Source organism: Mustela lutreola, chromosome 6, assembly GCF_030435805.1.
Source record: "Mustela lutreola isolate mMusLut2 chromosome 6, mMusLut2.pri, whole genome shotgun sequence".
NCBI classification, from domain to species: Eukaryota; Metazoa; Chordata; class Mammalia; order Carnivora; family Mustelidae; genus Mustela; species Mustela lutreola.
This window is the reverse complement of record NC_081295.1, coordinates 122,882,141-122,900,719: the sequence shown is the minus strand read 5'-3', so window position 1 is coordinate 122,900,719 and position 18,579 is coordinate 122,882,141. Positions and strand designations below refer to the sequence as shown.

At 52.9% G+C, this 18,579-nt stretch overlaps 1 protein-coding gene across 7 annotated transcripts in view; it reads right to left on the bottom strand.

The window, feature by feature from the left end:
* TNXB (tenascin XB) overlaps positions 1-18,579 on the bottom strand; it is a 55,879-nt gene that overhangs the window by 10,835 nt on the left and 26,465 nt on the right. For 3 of the 7 annotated variants that reach the window (XM_059178824.1, XM_059178825.1, XM_059178829.1), the window contains 12 exons: positions 15,694-15,996; positions 14,242-14,541; positions 12,503-12,790; positions 11,934-12,242; positions 11,085-11,393; positions 10,653-10,955; positions 9,893-10,243; positions 8,142-8,459; positions 7,401-7,751; positions 5,540-5,836; positions 3,837-4,166; positions 3,077-3,427 (listed from right to left, as the gene is read on the bottom strand). In XM_059178824.1, coding sequence (XP_059034807.1) covers positions 3,077-3,427; positions 3,837-4,166; positions 5,540-5,836; positions 7,401-7,751; positions 8,142-8,459; positions 9,893-10,243; positions 10,653-10,955; positions 11,085-11,393; positions 11,934-12,242; positions 12,503-12,790; positions 14,242-14,541; positions 15,694-15,996 — 3,810 coding nt within the window. The remainder of the gene's footprint in view (positions 1-3,076; positions 3,428-3,836; positions 4,167-5,539; positions 5,837-7,400; positions 7,752-8,141; positions 8,460-9,892; positions 10,244-10,652; positions 10,956-11,084; positions 11,394-11,933; positions 12,243-12,502; positions 12,791-14,241; positions 14,542-15,693; positions 15,997-18,579) is intronic. The other 4 variants (XM_059178826.1, XM_059178828.1, XM_059178827.1 and 1 more) reach the window with 4 other exon arrangements.

Below are 18,579 nucleotides of genomic sequence, written 5' to 3'. Positions count from 1 at the left end.
CGGATGTGTGCATAGGAGTCAAAATACTACTCATTTCCTTTGACCCAATTCTCCCATTCGACAGCTGTCCTAAGAACATTATGAAAATGCAGGAAAAAGTTGTGCCAGGGGAGTCTGTTGTGAGATTATTCATGACAACAAAATGTGTCAGGGACCCAAATGGCCCCGAGACGATGATTCACTGTGCTAAGACGCTTTCACCACCAGTGTCAGATAACCATTAGATGATGATTAATGCAGGTTGTTCGGCCTCAAAATACATGCTCATGATGTGACTTATGTACAAAAACAAAGGAAGAGCCAGGAATTGTATGAAGGCGCTGCAGCTTGAGAACATGCCCTGGAGGGAAGATGCAGGGAGAGCCCACCTTTGCGGGCCTTAGCATTAATGGCAGTGACTGCATCAAAAGGTGATGTGATGTGATGTGATTTTTCCCTCTATTTTTAAAATATTCCACAGTGTTGATGTTCATTTCCCCAGAATAATGTGGACTTAGAAAGAAACCTTGAACCCTAAAAATTAATAATCTGGTGAGGGTAGTGGAGAAGGGCCATGGGTTTCCACTGCCCTCCTTACTGCATGTGAACTTGGGATCCGCCATGACAGTAATAACACTGAACAGCAGATGAGAGTTAAGAGCTTTCCCTCAGGGTGGGAGCTGTTCTACAATGTCTATTTTTTCATTCTCCCATCCTCCTCCTGTCACACTCTTGCAAATGCATATAGAGAAAGGAGGCTGATCCCCCAGGAGTCAGAGGGGCCATATGAAGTCATTCCTCTGTCTGGAGCATCTTCAGGAGAGGAGACAGAACCCCATGGATCCTCTCATGTGGTGTCATAGAGGCAGCAAGCCCCAGGCCTACAGAGAAGCACTCATGAGGGCACTGGGCTCTCCTGCGTGGTGCACAGAGGAACTCTGTTCTCACAGAACATCAGAATCTGGCTGACACTGAATACAGAGAGCCCAGAAATGGGCCAAACTCTATGGTCAACTAATGTTTGACAAAGCAGGAAATAATGTCCAATGGAAAAAAAGATGGTCTCTTCAACAAATGGTGTTGGGAAAACTGGACAGTCACATGCAGAAGAATGAAACGGGACCATTTCCTTACACCACACACAAAGATCAACTCAAAATGGATGAAAGACCTCAGTGTGAGACAGGAATCCATCGAAATCCTTGAGGAGAACACAGGCAGCAACCTCTGTGACCTCAGCCACAGCAACTTCTTGCTAGACATGTCTCCAGAGGCAAGGAAAACAAAAGCAAAATGAACTATTGGGACTTCATCAGGATAAAAAGCTTCTGCCCAGCAAAGGAAACAGTCAACAAAACCAAAGACAACAGACAAAATGGGAGAAGATATTTGCAACTGACATATCAGATAAAGGGATAGTATCCAAAATCTATAAAGAACTTCTCAAACTCAACACCCAGAGAACAAATAAGCCAATCAAGAAATGGGCAAAAGACATGAACAGACATTTCTCTGAAGAAGACACCAGATGGCCAATGGACACGTGAAACAATGTTCAACATTACTAGGCATCAGGGAAATACAAATAAAAACCACAATGATTACCAACTCACACCAGTCAGAATGGCTAAAATTAACAAGTCAGGAAATGACAGGTGTTGGTGAGGATGTGTAAAAAGGGGAACCCTCCTACACTGTTAATGGGAATGCAAGCTGGTGCAGCCATTCTGGAAAACAGTAGGGAGGTTCCTCAAAAAGGTAGAAATAGAGCTATCTTATGACCCAGCAGTTAAACTACTAGGCATTTTTCCAAAGGATACAAACATAGTGATTTGAAGGGGTACCTGCACCCCAATTTTTATAGCAGCAATGATCACAATACCCAATTATGGAAAAACCAGATGTTTATCAACAGATGAATGGAATATTAGTCAACCATCAAAAATGATGCCATTTGCAATGACATGGATGGAACTAGAGGGTATTGAGCTAAGCAAAATAAATCAATCAGAGAAAGACGATTATCATATTGTTTCACTCATATGTGGAATAAAAGAACAAAATAGATGAATGTAAGGGAAAAGAAGGAAAAATAAACAAAGATAAAAACAGAGAGGGAGAAAAATCATAAGAGATGTTGAATTCTAGGAAAGAAACTGAGAGTCACTGGAGGGGTGGTGGATGGCGGGATGGGCATTAAGGAGGGCACATGAGGTAATGCAACTGACAAGTCACTACATTATACCCTTGAAACTAATTAAAAAAAAAAAAGAATTGGGCTGACACTGACAGATAAGCCATCCTGACTGTCCTTTTAGAATTTAATTCACCTTGTGATTTTGTCCCCCTAATTTCTTAGGGACTAGAAATTATAACTTTTTCAGAATTAGAAATAAAATAAGTTGCAAGAGTGATGGGGGAAAAGATGGAAGAAGTATAAGGGAGAAGAAGATATTATATTTAAAATAAATATTTCCAGATTATAAGAGAAACTTTAGAGCAACACAGAATAGAATAAAACAAAAAAAGGGCTGGAACAGTCTATCCTGTCCTACAAACCATGCATCCTGTGAGATGGGTTTCTTTCCAGTTTTCTTGCCATGCATGTTATTTTCCAGTGGTTGTGATTAGCATCCTTACAAAATTTGGAGGCTCCTTTTTCAACATGATATTATCAAGCAATTGTCTAGTGTTAAACCATTTTGGTGATACCATAACAGCTCCTCTTACAGATGTTCCCTAATTATTTAATCATCCCAGTGTGATTGGATGTTGTCCTGTTTCTTTCCTTCTTGTGTGTGTGGGTGCATGTGCGTGTGCGCATGCTTGGCCTGTGCCAGACACACTGTACTCTTAGAGGTGCCCAGCAGCTGACCATCAGAAGGAGGTCATGCTGATGTCTACAATGGGGCTCCAGGTTAGCATATGCTAAACTTCTAGACACAGGGCACAGCCCAGAGCCCTGGAGGAAAAGCATGAAATGAGAGACAAGGCCCGGAAACTTAGAGACTAGCAAAAGAACAGAATAGTCATCCAGGGCACCCGTGAGAAAATGCAGTTCTCCCTGAAGACCCATGAGTCCTGCCCCTCCACTCACCGGTGATGCCCACGGTGGACATGGGGCCCTGGCGCTGCCCCCCGTGCAGGCCATACAGGTGCATCTTGTACCTGCGACCTGGCTCCAGGCCCCCAACAGTGACCTCGTTCTCGTCACCCCCGACACGCACCACCTGGGGCTGCCCATCCCCGTCCTTGTACTGGACAGTGAAGGAATCAAAGTGGCCCTGGGGAACGGTCCAGGAGAGGCTCAGCGAGTCTGGGGAGGATCCTGTCACCGTCAGCTCCCCCAGGAGGGGCTCCTCAGGGGGCTCCAGGGCCTCCGTGCTGGGTTCTTTGGGGCTGGGCATCTCCTCCACCTCGGGGAGTGCTGGGGTCTCTTCCTCTGCGGCTGAGAAGGACAGACACAGAGCGGGTGAGGCAGGAGCCCCAGGAGATGGCCTCAGGTCTTGGGAGAAGGATGGAGAAGCTGCGACCATGGCCAGGGGCCCCCAAATTTAGCTCAGAGAAGGCCCCCCTTGGGGCTGGTTGGGTTCGCTCTGCCGACATCTCACAAACATGCCTGGGAGCCTGAACGGTCAGCCGTGGGGACCCTAGCCAGCCAGCAGCACAGCTCACAGAGGCCCCTCTCTGCATGGGAGGACCCCTCTGTCCTCAGGGAGCCCCCGGGGGAGGGAGGACACAAAGAGCACCATGACTCAGCTTCGAGCATGGGGGCCTCCTGCACCCCACTCACCCATCAACTGAGAGAGGGAGATCCTCTCACTGGCCCTGCCCTGGGGCTTCCACCATCAACTCACCTGTCACCCCAATGGCAGAGACTGGGCCCACGCGCTGGCCACCGTGGAAGCCATACAGGTTCATCTTGTACTTGTGGTCTGGCTGCAGGCCTGACACGGTGACCCCCTCCTCATACCCCGGGACGCGCACCGCCTTGGGCTGCCCGTCCCCGTTCTTGTACTGCACCAGGAAGTGGTCAAATTGGCCCTCGGGGACGGTCCAGGAGAGATGTAGGGAGTCGGAGGTGGCGTCGGTCACGGCCAGCTCCCCCAGGCGGGGCTTGGTGGGAGGCTCGGGGGCCAAGATAGGTAGGTCTGTGGAGGCTGGCATTTCATGGTCCTTTCCTGGGGCTGGAGCAGGAGACGAAGAGAATGTGTGGACATGCCCTGTGGGCCTGCTTCCAGTGAAGGATACTTAGATTTCTCCCAGACACATTAAGACACATCAAGGTCCTGGAGCCTAGATTCCAGGCCCCACAGACCCAAACCTCAATCCCTGGTTTGAATGTTCAGTTACCAAGGGACAGAGCGTGCTCCTGGAGACATCATGATGGGAGGTTGGGATTGCCATGGTGCTGTACATGTGGAGTGGGCGCTGAGCCCTTGGGAGCCACAGAGCAAATCTGCACGGAGGGACAGGACCAAGGCTTCCTAACACTGCCAAGCACACCTGATGGGTCCCATCAGGAGTTACAGCTACTCAGGTTTGGAAATTCTACTTCGTGAGTACTTTTAATACCTCTTCTGGTTTAGAAGCCTTCTGAGTACTTTATAGAGGCAAATTTAGATTTCACAGTGGAGGCAAAAGAGAAGAGGCAGGAGGTCATCTTTGTACCTGGGTGGTTTTGGACCCTGTATTTACTCTCTTGGTAATTTATGGTGGAGATGACTCATCACACCCCCAGGTTTCTCTCAGCTTTTCTGTTCTGCATTGGATTTCATTCTTCCTTAATCACCGATTACAAAATTGTCTTGTTTCCTATCTGTTCTGTTTGGAACCTGGGTCTTAAGCATCGAAGGGTAATAGCTCCAAGAGAACTTAATGGATGCAACGGACGGCCCTGTTAGCAAGTAATGAAGGAAGGGACGGTGCCTTGCGGAATTGCATGCGACTAGTACTAACCATCAGAGTAAGAGCATCCGCGGTGGCAGGATTCCTGCTCATTTGGCATAAATGGGGATCAGTCTGGGTTGGGAAACACAGACCATTGTACCCACTGAAATCAACAATTATGAGAATTCATCCTAAGAGTTTTCAGAAACTAATTTTCTTCCTCTTCTTTACAGATGAAGAAAGGTTGGAGCGATCTCTTGGGGTCACACAGCTTGAACGGGCTAAGGCTAGGGTCAACCCCAGGTCTCTGAGTCTGTTATTTCCCTGGTACTCTGCCTCTTCAAGGACCAAAAAGTCTGTGTGTGGGGGCATCTGACTGGCTCAGTCAGTAGAACACGTGGCTCTTGATCTCAGGGTTGTGTTCCAGCCCCATGTTGGGGGTAGAGATTAATTTAAAAACAAAAACAAAACAAAAAATAAAAAGATTGCATGTAAAGGATAAGTTGGCTGGGGCATCACCAAAGTCTTGGAGTAAAGACACAAGCAGAACCATCCTTAGGAAGTTGGGAGGTTCTAGTCTCAGGGACAGTGGGACAAAAACACCTGAATACTGACATGAAGGAGCAACTGAGTCCAGTGTCCAGGGCCCAGTGTCCTGCTGTGTACTCACCAGTTAAACCGACAGCAGAGACCGGGCCCACACGCTGGCCCCTGTGGAAGCCGTACAGGTTCATCTTGTACTTGTGGTCTGGCTGCAGGCCTGACACGGTGACCTGGTCCTCATTTCCTGGCACTCTCACCGCCTTGGGCTGCCCGTCCCCGTTCTTGTACTGGACCAGGAAGTGGTCAAATTGGCCCTCGGGGATGGTCCAGGAGAGGTGCAGGGAGTCAGGGGTGGCATCTGTCACGGTTAGCTCTCCCAAGTGTGGCTTCTGAAGGGTGCTGGTAGAGGGCTCCTCTTCGGGGTCTGGGAATAGATGCAAATAGAATATTTCCTATTGCTGGAAAAAGTACTTGAGGTCCTGGCTCTCCTGGATTCAGACCAGTAGGTGGGCTGGCTCTGTAGGCCTAACTTAAGATCCATTTCTGCTTTCATCAAAGTCTTTTTATGATCTCTTCATGGTCTGTCACACTTACCAGGCAGCCTCCTACTCAGGGCCTTTGCACAGACTGTTCCCTTTGTGTGAATGTTCTGACCCTGTATGTCTGCATGGCTCAAGTACACACTTCCTTTAAGTCTTTGTTCAAATGTCACCTTTTCAGGGCCAATCATGACCACCCTATCTAAAATTCCAATTCTCCCAATTGGAGTGTTTCCCCCTTTTTTTGGACTCAAACCCAGCAACAAATTGGAAAACAACACTTATGAGACAACCAGGAAACTAACACTACCTACATACTTAATGTTTGATATTAACGTTCAATTTTAAAGGTATAATAATGGTGTTGCAACTATTTTTAAATACTTCTTCAAAAATTTTTTGGGAGAGAGAGAGTGCATGCATGAGTTGGGGGAGGAGCAGAGAAGAAATCTTAGGCAGGCTCCACACCCAGCGCTCTGCAGTTGGTTAGGCTTCTGTTCCTGGATTTCAGCTCAGGTCATGATCTCAGGGTCATGAGATCCAGCCCCGCTCCAGATACAGAAGCTTCACCAACTTCACAACCCAGGCATCCCTTAAATAGTCCTTTAAAAAGGAGCAATACACTTAAATATGAAATCACGAAGTCTAGGATGAAATCTTGAGCATCTGGGACCTTTGCAACAGTATATCCATACAGCAGAATACTATTTGACTGTAAAGGGATGAAGTTCTGCTACACATTACATCATGGATGAACCCCCAAAATGAGCTTGATGAAAGAACCCAGACACAGAAGAACACGTTATTGTACAATACCATCTATCCGATATGTCTAGGAAAGGCAAATCTACAAATACAGTCCTAAAATTAGATAGTGTTAGAGCTCTACAGAGAAAGTTCTAGAATTAGTTAGTGCTGATGGTTGCATATTTAAAGTGGATGAATTTTATGGTATGTAAATTACTCTCAGTAAGCTGTTAGTTAAGAACACATTCCAGTGCGAGGGGGGCAGGAAGTGAGCAGGTGGGGATGAGTCAGGCCGGCCAGGAATTAATATCAGGCTGCAGCAGAGCAACAGACCTATGGGAGTTCACAATGCTGTTCTTCCTCTTTGTGTGTAAGCTTGAATCTTATATAATAAATATTTGTTGAATGGTTGAATAGTTCATGGCATTTGCCCCAACCACAGAAAAAAGATCTTTCCAGAGTTTCCGGCAAAGCTGAAAGCCACATATGGGTCAGTGTATTGCTGCCTCAAGCTTCCAGCCGAGGACTTCTCTGGCACACGCCTGGCACTTGGACGTCCTGACCCACTGCATGCCTATCCTGTATGCTACTGGATGGAAGATGGGTTCAGTGCGGCTGAACCGCACTGAAACATGGAGAACCTAAAGGCTCCACCAACAAGAACTTACCCAAAACAGTCTTGAAGGCCCTGCCTGCACTCACCAGTGATGCCCATGGTGGACACGGGGCCCTGGCGCTGCCCCTCGTGCAGGCCATACAGGTGCATCTTGTACCTGCGCCCCGGCTCCAGGCCCCTGACGGTGACCTCCTTCTCATCACCCCCGACACGCACCACCTGGGGCCGCCCGTCCCCGTCCTTGTACTGGACAGTGAAGGAGTCGAAGTGGCCCTGGGGGACGGTCCAGGAGAGGCTCAGCGAGTCTGGGAAGGATCCTGTCACTGTCAGCTCCCCCAGGAGGGGCTCCTTGGGGGGCTCTGGGGCCTCCGTGCTGAGTTCTGTGGGGCTGGGTGTCTCCTCCACCTCAGAGAGCGCTGGGGTCTCTTCCTCTGCAGCTGAGAAGGACAGACACAGAGCAGGTGAGGCAGAAGCCCGCCCCAGGAGAGGGCCTCAGGTCTTGAGAGAAGGGTGGAGAAGCTGCAACCATAGCTGGGGGCCCCCAAATTTAGCTCAGAGAAGGCCATCCTTGGCGCTGGGTGGGCTCGCTCTGCCAACATCTCACAACAAGCCTGGGAGCCTGGCCAGCAAGCAGTATAGCTCATGGAGGCTCCACTCTGCACGGGAAGAACCCTCTGTCCTCAGGGAGCCCCCAGGGAAGGAGGGAGGCACAAAGGGCCCCATGGCTCAGCCTCAAGCATGGGGGCCTCCTGTACCCAGTCACCCATCAACTGAGAGAGGGAGATCCTCACACTGGCCCTGCCCTGGGGCTTCCACCATCCACTCACCTGTCATCCCAATGACAGAGACTGGGCCCACACGCTGGCCACCGTGGAAGCCATACAGGTTCATCTTGTACTTGTGGTCTGGCTGCAGGCCTGACACGGTGACCCCCTCCTCATACCCCGGGACGCGCACCGCCTTGGGCTGCCCGTCCCCGTTCTTGTACTGCACCAGGAAGTGGTCAAACTGGCCCTCGGGGACGGTCCAGGAGAGGTGCAGGGAGTCGGAGGTGGCGTCGGTCACGGCCAGCTCCCCCAGGCGGGGCTTGGTGGGAGGCTCGGGAGCCATGGTGGATGAGGCTTCAGTGGTCACAGCTTCATTTTCTGGAAGTGGACAGAGACATACAGAGACGGGTGAGGACATGCAAGTCAGCACGGCAGTGGGTGTCTTACAAAATAGGATAATGAGGAGCAGAGTGTCACCTTCCCAGTCCATTAATGCCAGCCTGCTCGGCCGCTTACCCTCATCTTACCCCTACGCACACCCCGCGCCCTCTCCTGCTCTCTCCGGCACCCACCTCCCCACACTCTGTGTCTTGAGCCTCCCTCCACTGGGGTCCCCTTCCCATCTCACTCCCCTTGGTTCCTGTCTTTGCTCCCAAACAGCTCAGAACTCCCTTCCCCAACCAGAAACCTGGAGTCTTTCTGGCTCGGTTCCTATCCCCAGCGGCCATCACACTCAGAGTCCAACTAAGTTCATCCTGGGTTCCCCACCTCTGCAGCCCCACTAGCCAGGCCTGGGTTCCACCCCAGCCCCATCGCCTCTCACCGGGGTCACCGTGTCCCTCCTGGGCTCCCTGACTCCCCCCAATCCGTTCCTCACAGGGGCCTCCTAGGACGAGCCTTTCACAGTACATCTGACGGTGTCGGCCTTGACTTCACCGTGCAACAGCCCCCTCTACTGCGGGACAGGCCCCTGAGCTGCTTCTGCTGCTCTACCCCCATCTCAAGACTCTCCCCCACTCAGAGGATCTCACACAGACCCTCTTGGCCCCTCTCATGGGCCATGATGTGCCTAGTCTCCAGGCCTTGCCACCAGCTGTGACGTAGCTCTGACTCCACCACTGTCACCAAGTGAACACCTGCTCGTCCTCTGGTGTCAGTTGTCTCGTGGACACCTGCGGGCGGACTGGCTTAGGCTTGCTGCCCAGTCTTGGCCTGGCCCCGGACCTTCCCGTCATAGGCATATGCCCCTTTGCCTGATTGCTGGTTCACGGCCTGTCTCCCCATGCCCAGGAGCCCCATTACGATAAGAACTTATCTCTCTGCCACGATCAGCTTTACCCCAATGAACTCCCACAGTGCTTGGCTCAGGCCACTCAGTCTTGTTGGGCCATGAGAAGCAGAGGTCTGACAGCACCCAAACCATGAGTCCTGGACGTGTTTCGATCAGGACACTACATCCAGAGCCCCCTCTGGCTTGTCCCCCAGCCTCCAGTGAACTACAGGGAGGCAGAGCCTCCAGGAGGAATCAGGGATGCCTGGTCAGCTCTCTCCAACAGACTCTGGGAAAGCGTCCCGTTCCTTTGTCCTGAGGAGCTTTGCTACTAAAGGTGTGGTTCTCGGACCAGCAGCACCAGCACCACGTCAGGGACGTAGAATCTCTGGCCCCTGCCCCAGCCTGTGGCACCTGAACAGGCCCTTTACAGAGATCCCCAGGCCACATGATGTGCAAAAGAGACATGCTGCCTAGAGTATATGTTTTCATCCCATGGTCCTTTAGGGTCGGCTTCCCTAGGGTCCCCGCCCATACTCACCAGTGATGCCCACGGTGGACACGGGTCCCTGGCGCTGCCCCCCGTGCAGGCCGTACAGGTGCATCTTGTACCTGCGACCTGGCTCCAGGCTCCAGACGGTGACCTCGTTCTCATCACCCCTGACGCGCACCACCTGGGGCCGCCCATCCCCGTCCTTGTACTGGACAGTGAAGGAGTCGAAGTGGCCCTGGGGGACGGTCCAGGAGAGGCTCAGCGAGTCTGGGGAGGATCCTGTCACTGTCAGCTCTCCCAGGAGGGGCTCCTTGGGGGGCTCCGGGGCCTCCGTGCTGGGTTCTGTGGGGCTGGGCGTCTCCTCCACCTCGGGGAGTGCTGGGGTCTCTTCCCTTGCGGCTGAGAAGGACAGACACAGAGCAGGTGAGGCAGGAGCCCCAGGAGATGGCCTCAGGTCTTGCAAGAAGGATGGAGAAGCTGTGACCAGGGCCCAGGGCCCCCAAATTTAGCTCTGAGAAGGCCATCCTTGGGGCTGGGTGGGTTCGCTCCGCCAACATCTCACAAACATGCCTGGAAGCCTACAGGGTCAGCCGTTGGGACCCTGGCCAGCCAGCAGCATAGCCTCCTGAGGCTCCAGTCTGCACGGGAGGAAACCTCTGTCCTCAGGAAGCCCCCGGGGAAGGAGGAAGGCGCAAAAGGCCCCATGGCTCAGCCTCAAGCATGGGGCCTCCTGCACCCAGTCACCTATCACCTGAGAGAGGGAGATCCTCTCACTGGCCCTGCTCCGGGGCTTCCACCATCAACTCACCTGTCACCCCAATGGCAGAGACTGGGCCCACACGCTGGCCACCGTGGAAGCCATACAGGTTCATCTTGTACTTGTGGTCTGGCTGCAGGCCTGACACGGTGACCCCCTCCTCATACCCCGGGACGCGCACCGCCTTGGGCTGCCCGTCCCCGTTCTTGTACTGCACCAGGAAGTGGTCAAACTGGCCCTCGGGGACGGTCCAGGAGAGGTGCAGGGAGTCGGAGGTGGCGTCGGTCACGGCCAGCTCCCCCAGGCGGGGCTTGGTGGGAGGTTCTGAAGGTTCATCCTCCTCTTCCCTTGGGGCTGAACAGATATATGAGAGAGAACAAGTTGGACCTGAGAGAGGGGCCGGGCGACCATGGGGACTTTGTCTCCTCTGGGCTCTCCCAGCCACTTGGAGGAAGGAGCTATAGTGGAGTTCTCCTTGGTTACCTGTTAGGGCCTCAATGTGGGCAGGACCCACGCGCTGCTGGCCACGGAAACCGTACAGGTTCACTAGGTATCTGTGCTCAGATTTCAGGCCAGAGAGGATGACATCATTCTGGTCACCATCTATCCTGACCACTTGGAGTTGCCCATCTTGGTCTGTGTAGTGGACCTCAAAGGAGTCATAATCGCCCTCAGTCTCGGTCCAGGAGAGATGCAAGGTGTCTGGTGTCGCTTCCTCCACAGTTACCTCCCCTAGGAGGGGCTCAGGCCCTGGAGGACTTGGGACCTCGGCTTCGATATCTTCTCTGGGGGCTGGTTCGGAGAGACAGGTAGAGATGGGTGACTGATCTGTCTCCACAAGGCTCTCCAGTGAGAGGGAAGGAGGGGAGGAGGTGAAGGCTAGAGGTGAGTAGTAAAAAGGACCAACTATGGAACACGAGGATGAATTCCCAAAGCATTATGCTAAGTGTTAGAAACCAAGCGCTGAGTATGTATTGTATGAGTCTGTTAAGTGAGAGGCTTACAAAGGTAAAAGTGTAAGGACAGAAAGGAATTAGAGGCTGACAGAGGCTGGCATTGGGGGAACTGATGGCAAAGGGGCATGGGGAAATGGGTTCTGGGAACCAGAAACAGAAATCTTTTGTATCTCAATCGTGGTAATGGTTTCATGACTTACATATTTACCAAAAACTCATTGTTCATATAAAATTGTATGTGAATTATGCCTCAATAAGGCTATCCCTTCCCCTAAAAGAAGGGAAATAAGCAGTTCAGAAACCCCCTGGCTCGGTCAGACCAGGAGAGCTGAAGCCGGAAGGCGGGGCAGCGACTTCCGGCCACAGCCTCACTCACCAGTCAAGGCGATGGTAGAGATGGGACCCACACGCTTGCCCTGGTGCAGCCCGTACAGCAGCAGCTTATACCTGCGGGCTGGGTCCAGGCCAGAGACGCTGACCTCCCTGAGGCTGCCCTCCACAGGGACCACCTGGGGCTGCCCGTCCCTGTCCTTGTACTGGACCACAAAGGAGTCAAAGTGGCCCTCAGGGACCATCCACGCGAGGCTCACAGAGTCTGGTGTCACGCTGGTCACCTGTAGCTCTTCCCCGAGATGGGGCTTTGGGGGGTGCCTTGTTCTACCATCGTCCACACCACTCCTGGGCTCTGAGAGGGAGACAGAGAGAAGGCGGCTGAGCTGTTTCTGGTAGTGGGTGATCTCAAAGGGCAGGGCTGAGAGGTCTAGGGGCAGGGCTTTGCCATAGCTGAGTCCTATAGGGCTAGTGTTATGGGACTGTGTGAGGAGAGTAAGTGCTGTGATGGACGCCAGCACAAGTGACCACCCTCTTCCCTGGCCCGGCCGGGTACAGCCGCCATCCCCAGGGGAGCTCCAGGAGAAGAGGTTGGCCCTGCAGGGATGCCCTCACCTGTGGTGCCTTCAGCAGTGAGGGGACCATGGCGCTTCTTGCCCCGGAGCCCATAAAGGAGGAATCTGTACTTGCGACCAGGGTCCAGAGGGGTGACGGTGACCGAGCGCTCGTGGCCTTCCACGGGCACCATGTGGGGCCCATCTCTGTCCTTGAACTGGACCACAAAGGAGTCAAAATGGCCCTCGGGCACAGTCCAGGAGAGGTGTAATGAGTCCAGGGTGGGATCTGTCACCCACAGCTCCCCCAGGCGGGGGTGGGCCTTGAGGCTGACGTCACCTTGGGCAGCTGATGGAGAGGAAAGATTCTTGTGTTTATTTTTTTCCAGAATGACTCTTTGACTGCTTCCCACTAGAGTTGGAAAAACCCAGGGCTGCCCAAATGATCAGTGCTTCCCCAAAATATTTCCATCACTCTCCCATCTCTGCCACCATCCCCAACTGGCCCATGCCTCCCTCCACTTAGCCAACGGGACATCTCTGGGGAAAAAAGAATCGCTAGCTTCCTGCTTATCTTATTCCTCCTGCCGTCCAGTCTTCCCACTTCTTAGAGACTATGCTCCTATCAGGATACAGCTTGATTTACTTATTTCCTTTTACCAAGGAGCCTACTCATTGTGATTTGCCTGGCCCCTGGGGAAATCTGAGGTCCTAAGAACATCGGAGGGAGCACAGGGTCCCTGACAAGTATACACAGCAGATGAGAAAGGAGGATGTTATGTTGGAGGTGGCCCTCTTAGGGCCTGGTGGAGGGGTAGGGACTGTCTACTTGGTGTGGGGAGGGGGGAGAAGGAGGGGAGCTCCCATGGAGAAAGGATCTGGTGTCTGCCCCGAAGCCATCCTGAGGCCTGAGAAGGAGCTGGCCTGCTGCCTTCTTGGCCAGTGAGGACGCTGACAGCATTGTTATTGCTAGAGTTTTCTGGCATCAGGGAGCCCCCAGGGGCAGGGGAGGGCCTGGACTGGAACCCAGGAAAGGGGCACAGCTGGGCTGGGCCCGAATGGGCCTGGCTGGGCCTCCAGCCCTGGGCTCCTCTGCTTCCCAGTTTTTGAGGCCCTGGGAAGAGGGCACAGGAGGAAAAGGGTCCTCTAGGGAAGGCAAAGAGGGGACCCGATGGGCCTGAGCCAGTAGGATAAGAAAGAGGGTGACGGCAAAACTCTCAGGAGGTGAGGGCTGCACAAGGCTGAGGGCTGCAAGGCCCAGCAGGTGGAAAGGGCTCCTGACTCCCTTGGGCCTCCCCCAGCACTCCCAGTCTCCCATGTCCCACCTTCCAGGAAGGGTCCTAAGGGACTTCCCCCATTCAACAGCAGTGAAAATTATGAGAAGAGAGAAAAAGTCAGTGAAGCACAGACCCAGGACCTGGCCCTGTTTGTTTTCCCTGGTTCTCATTTGCCCTGAACCAGGGTCGGCAGTATGGCTTTTTTTTTTTTTTTTTAAGATTTTATTTATTTATTTGACAGACAGAGATGACAAGTAGGCAGAGAGGCAGGCAGAGAGAGAGAGAGGAAGGGAAGCAGGCTCCCCGCTGAGCAGAGAGCCCAATGCGGGGCTCGATCCCAGGACCCTGGGATCATGACCTGAGCAGAAGGCAGAGGCTTAACCACTGAGCCACCCAGGCGCCCCGGCAGTATGGCTTTTTAAACAAAACAGAAGAGGTGGACACAGGGAAGACAAGCAGAAGGAGAGAGACTAGGCACTGTGAAGAGGGTGGGCAGACTGCTGGGGGATTGGGGGCCTCTCACCTGTTTTTGCCTCTACAGAGACTGGGCTGTGTCTCTTGCCATCCTGAAGCCCATAGAGCAGGAACTTGTACTTCCGGCTGGGCTCCAGGCCGGGGACGGTGACCTCACGCTGGTCTGCGGCCACAGGCACCACATGGGGCTGCCCATCCCTGTCCTTGTACTGGACCATGAAGGAGTCGAATTCACCGTTGGGGACCGTCCAAGAGAGGGTCACGGAGTCTGGGGTCATGTCTAACACTGTCAGCTCCCCCAGCTGTGGCTCCTGGGGGGACTCTGTGGCTGGGGCTGTGGGGAGGGGAGCTAGAATCCAGAAAAACACATAACGTGGCTGAGACCTTGGGCAGGAGAACGCCTGTCCCCAACCCTGAAGAGCTCCTGGGCTCCCAGGGCCTAAAGGGTCCTTGAGCTAGATGAGACACAGTCACATCGATATTTTCCCTGACCTCTCACTGAAATGTAGCACTTCCTCTGGTGCTCACTGTGGTGTCAGCATACCTAGGACTGTGTTCATGTCATCTTAGAATAACTGTGCAGACTTCAAAGTACTGTTTACACTCTTCCCTCCTTTGAAATGTGGGTAGGTTATAACACATGCCCCAAGACTTATTATTTAATGAACTGATAAAGAGTTCCTGTATTACTAAGTCATAAATTTGAATTTAAAATATTTTGATAATTGAACATCAATATAATTGGTTTCCTCTCTAACCTTATGCATTTATGGTATAGATTTTTTTAAAAAAGATTTTCTTTATTTATTTGGGAGAGACAGACACAGCAAGAGAGGGAGCACAAGCAGGGGGAGTGGGAGAGGGAGAAGCAGGCTTCCCACTGAGGAGAGAGGCCAATGCGGAACTACATCCCAGGACCCCAGGATCATGACCTGAGCTGAAGGCAGACGCTTAATGACTGAGCCACCCAGGCACCCCTATGTTATAGAATTTAAAGCCCTGCTTTGAGAGGGGTCCATGGGTTTCATCAGACACCGTGGTAGAAAAATGGCAGCACCCTGTCCCCAGGGACCCAACAGCAAGGGCCACTTCCAGGAGAAAGGAAGGCCAAAGCACTTGGGGCACTAAGGGCTTCTGAGAAGAGAAGCCCAACAGAAAAAGAACATCAGGGGAAGTTGTTGGCTGTGGCCAAGTCACAGCAGGGTTTTGAGAGAAAGGAAGGGAACAGCTGTGGACAATTAGGGAAGACAGACAGAGTCAGATTTAGGTCAGATGGAAGCAAGACATTCTTGCCTGAGGGAGAAGGCAAAATGGAGAGGGACTGGAGAACAGGAAGGTTCTAGCCTAGGGAAGAGGCCAAGGAGTCAAGGAACAGACGACTGTGCCTGTGACCTCAGGAAGGACCTATGGAGGCCTGCAAGGCAGAACCCGAGAGAGGGTTTGTGGGATGGGGGATTCTGGGTAGCCAGGGATGCGAGCTGCCTCACCCCTACTCACTCACCGGTCACAGCTACTACAGAGAGGGGGCCCATGTGCTGCCCATCATGTAGCCCATAGACGTTCATCCTGTACTTGCGTGCAGGCTCCAGGCCAGGGATGGTGACCTTGCGCTGGTCTGCGGTCACAGGCACCACCTGGGGCTGCCCATCCCTGCCCTTGTATTGGACCACAAAGGAGTCAAACTGGCCCTCGGGGACTGTCCATGCAAGGCCCACGGAGCTGGGGGTCACATCGGTCACTGTCAGCTCCCCCAGGCGTGGCTCCAGGGGCGGCTCTGTGGCTGGGGTCTCTTCTGGGTGTGGAGCTGAGACAGAGACAGTGGAAGGCTGTTAGGAAAAGCTCCTCTTTCCCTTGTTAGTAATTATGTCTGTTTTTGTGGCATCCACGGGCTTGTCCTGATGTAGAACTACACTGATTGGCGACATCTGCCTGGCCACAAGCCCTCACTAAGTTCCTGCCAGGACCTGAAGTTGTGCTGGGGTTGGGGAGGGGTGTAGGTCACTGGCTCCAAGTCCCCTACCCTAGGACCTGCAGACTCGCATCTTCCTTGGGTGCCTGGTCTGTGTCTCAAACTCATGAAGTCCAAAAGCAAGCTCATGGACTGCCCCCCCCCACCTGCTTGGTCATGACGTCCCTACCCCAGCAAAGCCACCACTTCATCCTGGGTGTTGTCCCCGAGTCCCCCCATACTCTAAACCTAGCCGGCGAGGAAGGTCTGTTGGCAGGACCTTCAGAAGCCAATCCCCCTTGCTAACTCCACTCCACTGCTACCATCTCCAAGCACCACTAGTCCCACTGGGCTACATGGGTCTCCTAAATCCTCTCCCTCCTCCACCCTCCCCCTGCCTCTGATCCCTGTTGACCCATTAGTCAGAGCCTGTTCCCACAATGACTTCCATCTCACCCAGGGCAAAAACCAAGTCCTTACAATGATCTCTGAGGTCCCACGATCACCTCTCACATAGCTGCTCTCCATTCCAGACCTTTCTGGCTTATCCACAGAGGGTCGGGGCACTTTCTTCTGCCCGGGATATTCTTCCCAAAAGTGCACGTGCCTTGTCCTGTCCCTCCCTCTGCTCTAACCGCAGGGAAGCCCTTTCCCACCTCCTTCCCACCCATTCACCATCTCACCTGCTGGACTTTTCTCCAGGGCTCATCACTGTCACAGACGGTACCACAGACAGATATGGGCAGTCTGGAGTCTGTTTCCCTCTACTAGAACATGAGCTCCCAGCGGGGGTGCTTTGCCTTGCTTACTGCTGTGTCCCTGTTGCCCAGCACATAGTGGGTGCTCCACAAACATTTGTTAAACTCATGAGTGGTCTGCATGACTTGGCTGGGAAAGGCCCCGCTCGAGACCCAGTGGGCCCCACCGTGCAAGAATCAGCTAAGTCTGGGGGGCACTCCTCAATAGTGACCAAACATGGAAGGTGGTCCCCAGAAGTAAGACAGTGGAGGAGGTGGCGGGGGTGGGTGGCTTCCAAGAGCTGCTTTCTCTGGCTTCTGTGGGAGGATAAACTCAGGCTCCAAGCAGAGGAAAACCTGTTTGGGAGGCCTCAGAAAGACAACTGAGTCTACATGGGGAGGGCAGGGATGAAGGCAGCTGAGGGCCACTAGGAGTGGCCGCCATGTTAGCAAGCATCTAACATCTAACATCTAACACTAGGGACCAGGTAGCAGGCCTGGCAGTGTTTCATGTTCCTTGCAGCTCTGATCCCTCCTGTCCCATCCACTTCTGGCTCACTTCTGCCGTGTCTGTACGTCTTCCCATGAGGAAGAGAAATGGTCTATCACCATCAAACGAGCCTGACTGTTGTGGCTTGTCTTAACTGGAAAAAGGTGGAACTACCACTACCCACGAACATGGCACTCCCCAGGCTGCACTGGACATCTTTTTCTTATTAGAAATGTTTCTAACTGGCCTCTCATCCTGGCAGTGGTAGAGCACTTGCCGTGGGCCGGGCACAGCCCCCTGGATAGCTCAGCAGGCTCTAGCAACCCATCACCTTCCTGCTCTGACAATGAACGTCATGCTCCATCACGAAGCTGAGAACCAGGGGAGCCATAAACAGAACTCAGTCTGTCAAATATCTGATCTCCATTTTCCTTTACTGCACTGCCTCAGCCAGCGCCCAACACAGTCCGTTCTTCCCTGGGGGCCAGGGCCAGGGCCTCACAGAGCGCAGTGTAGCCACCTGGGAAAGGCTGCAGACAGAGGGGCACCTGAAAAGAATCCTTGGCAGCATATCTGGGCTTGGCATGAGCCTCCCACCCTGCTTCTTTGGGCCCACAGGACAGTAACTCAGGGTGGCTTTCCCTTCTCCTTATTCTCAGAGCTACTTGAAGAATGAAAAGAAATGAGTAGAAGGTTCTGGAAATTAAACCAGCCAAGTCACTGTGAGGTTGGGCTTTGTGGAAGTACAGGAACCATGTTCTGAAAACCCATTTCTCTGCTTTTAAGTTTTTAATCTTTCCCCTTATAGTAAAAGATGTTTTTGAAAAAGGGTGTCTTTGAGCAAAGGGAAAAGAGACTGACACTCCTTGCTATAGCCAAGCTGGGCAGGTCAGCAAGAGAGTCCCAAGTCCCAGCAGCCTACCACGGTTCTGGCCCCTGGTGCTGAAACTCTGGAGAGAAGATCCTGGGCTGGGTCCTTTGTGGTGCTCGAGAGGAGATGGAAGGGATGTCCCTTTTTGCTATAAAGTCACTCACTGGATGGTCCATAAAGAAACTTTCCAGCTGCACTGACAAACAGACTGATGTCTCATGCTCATCTGATTAGCTAAGCTGCGGAATGAGCCACAGGGCGCAGAGCAGACCCAGACCAAGGTCAATTATAATCCTCCTTATGGCTATACCACCAGCACGTGTGTTCTGCACCTGACCCTT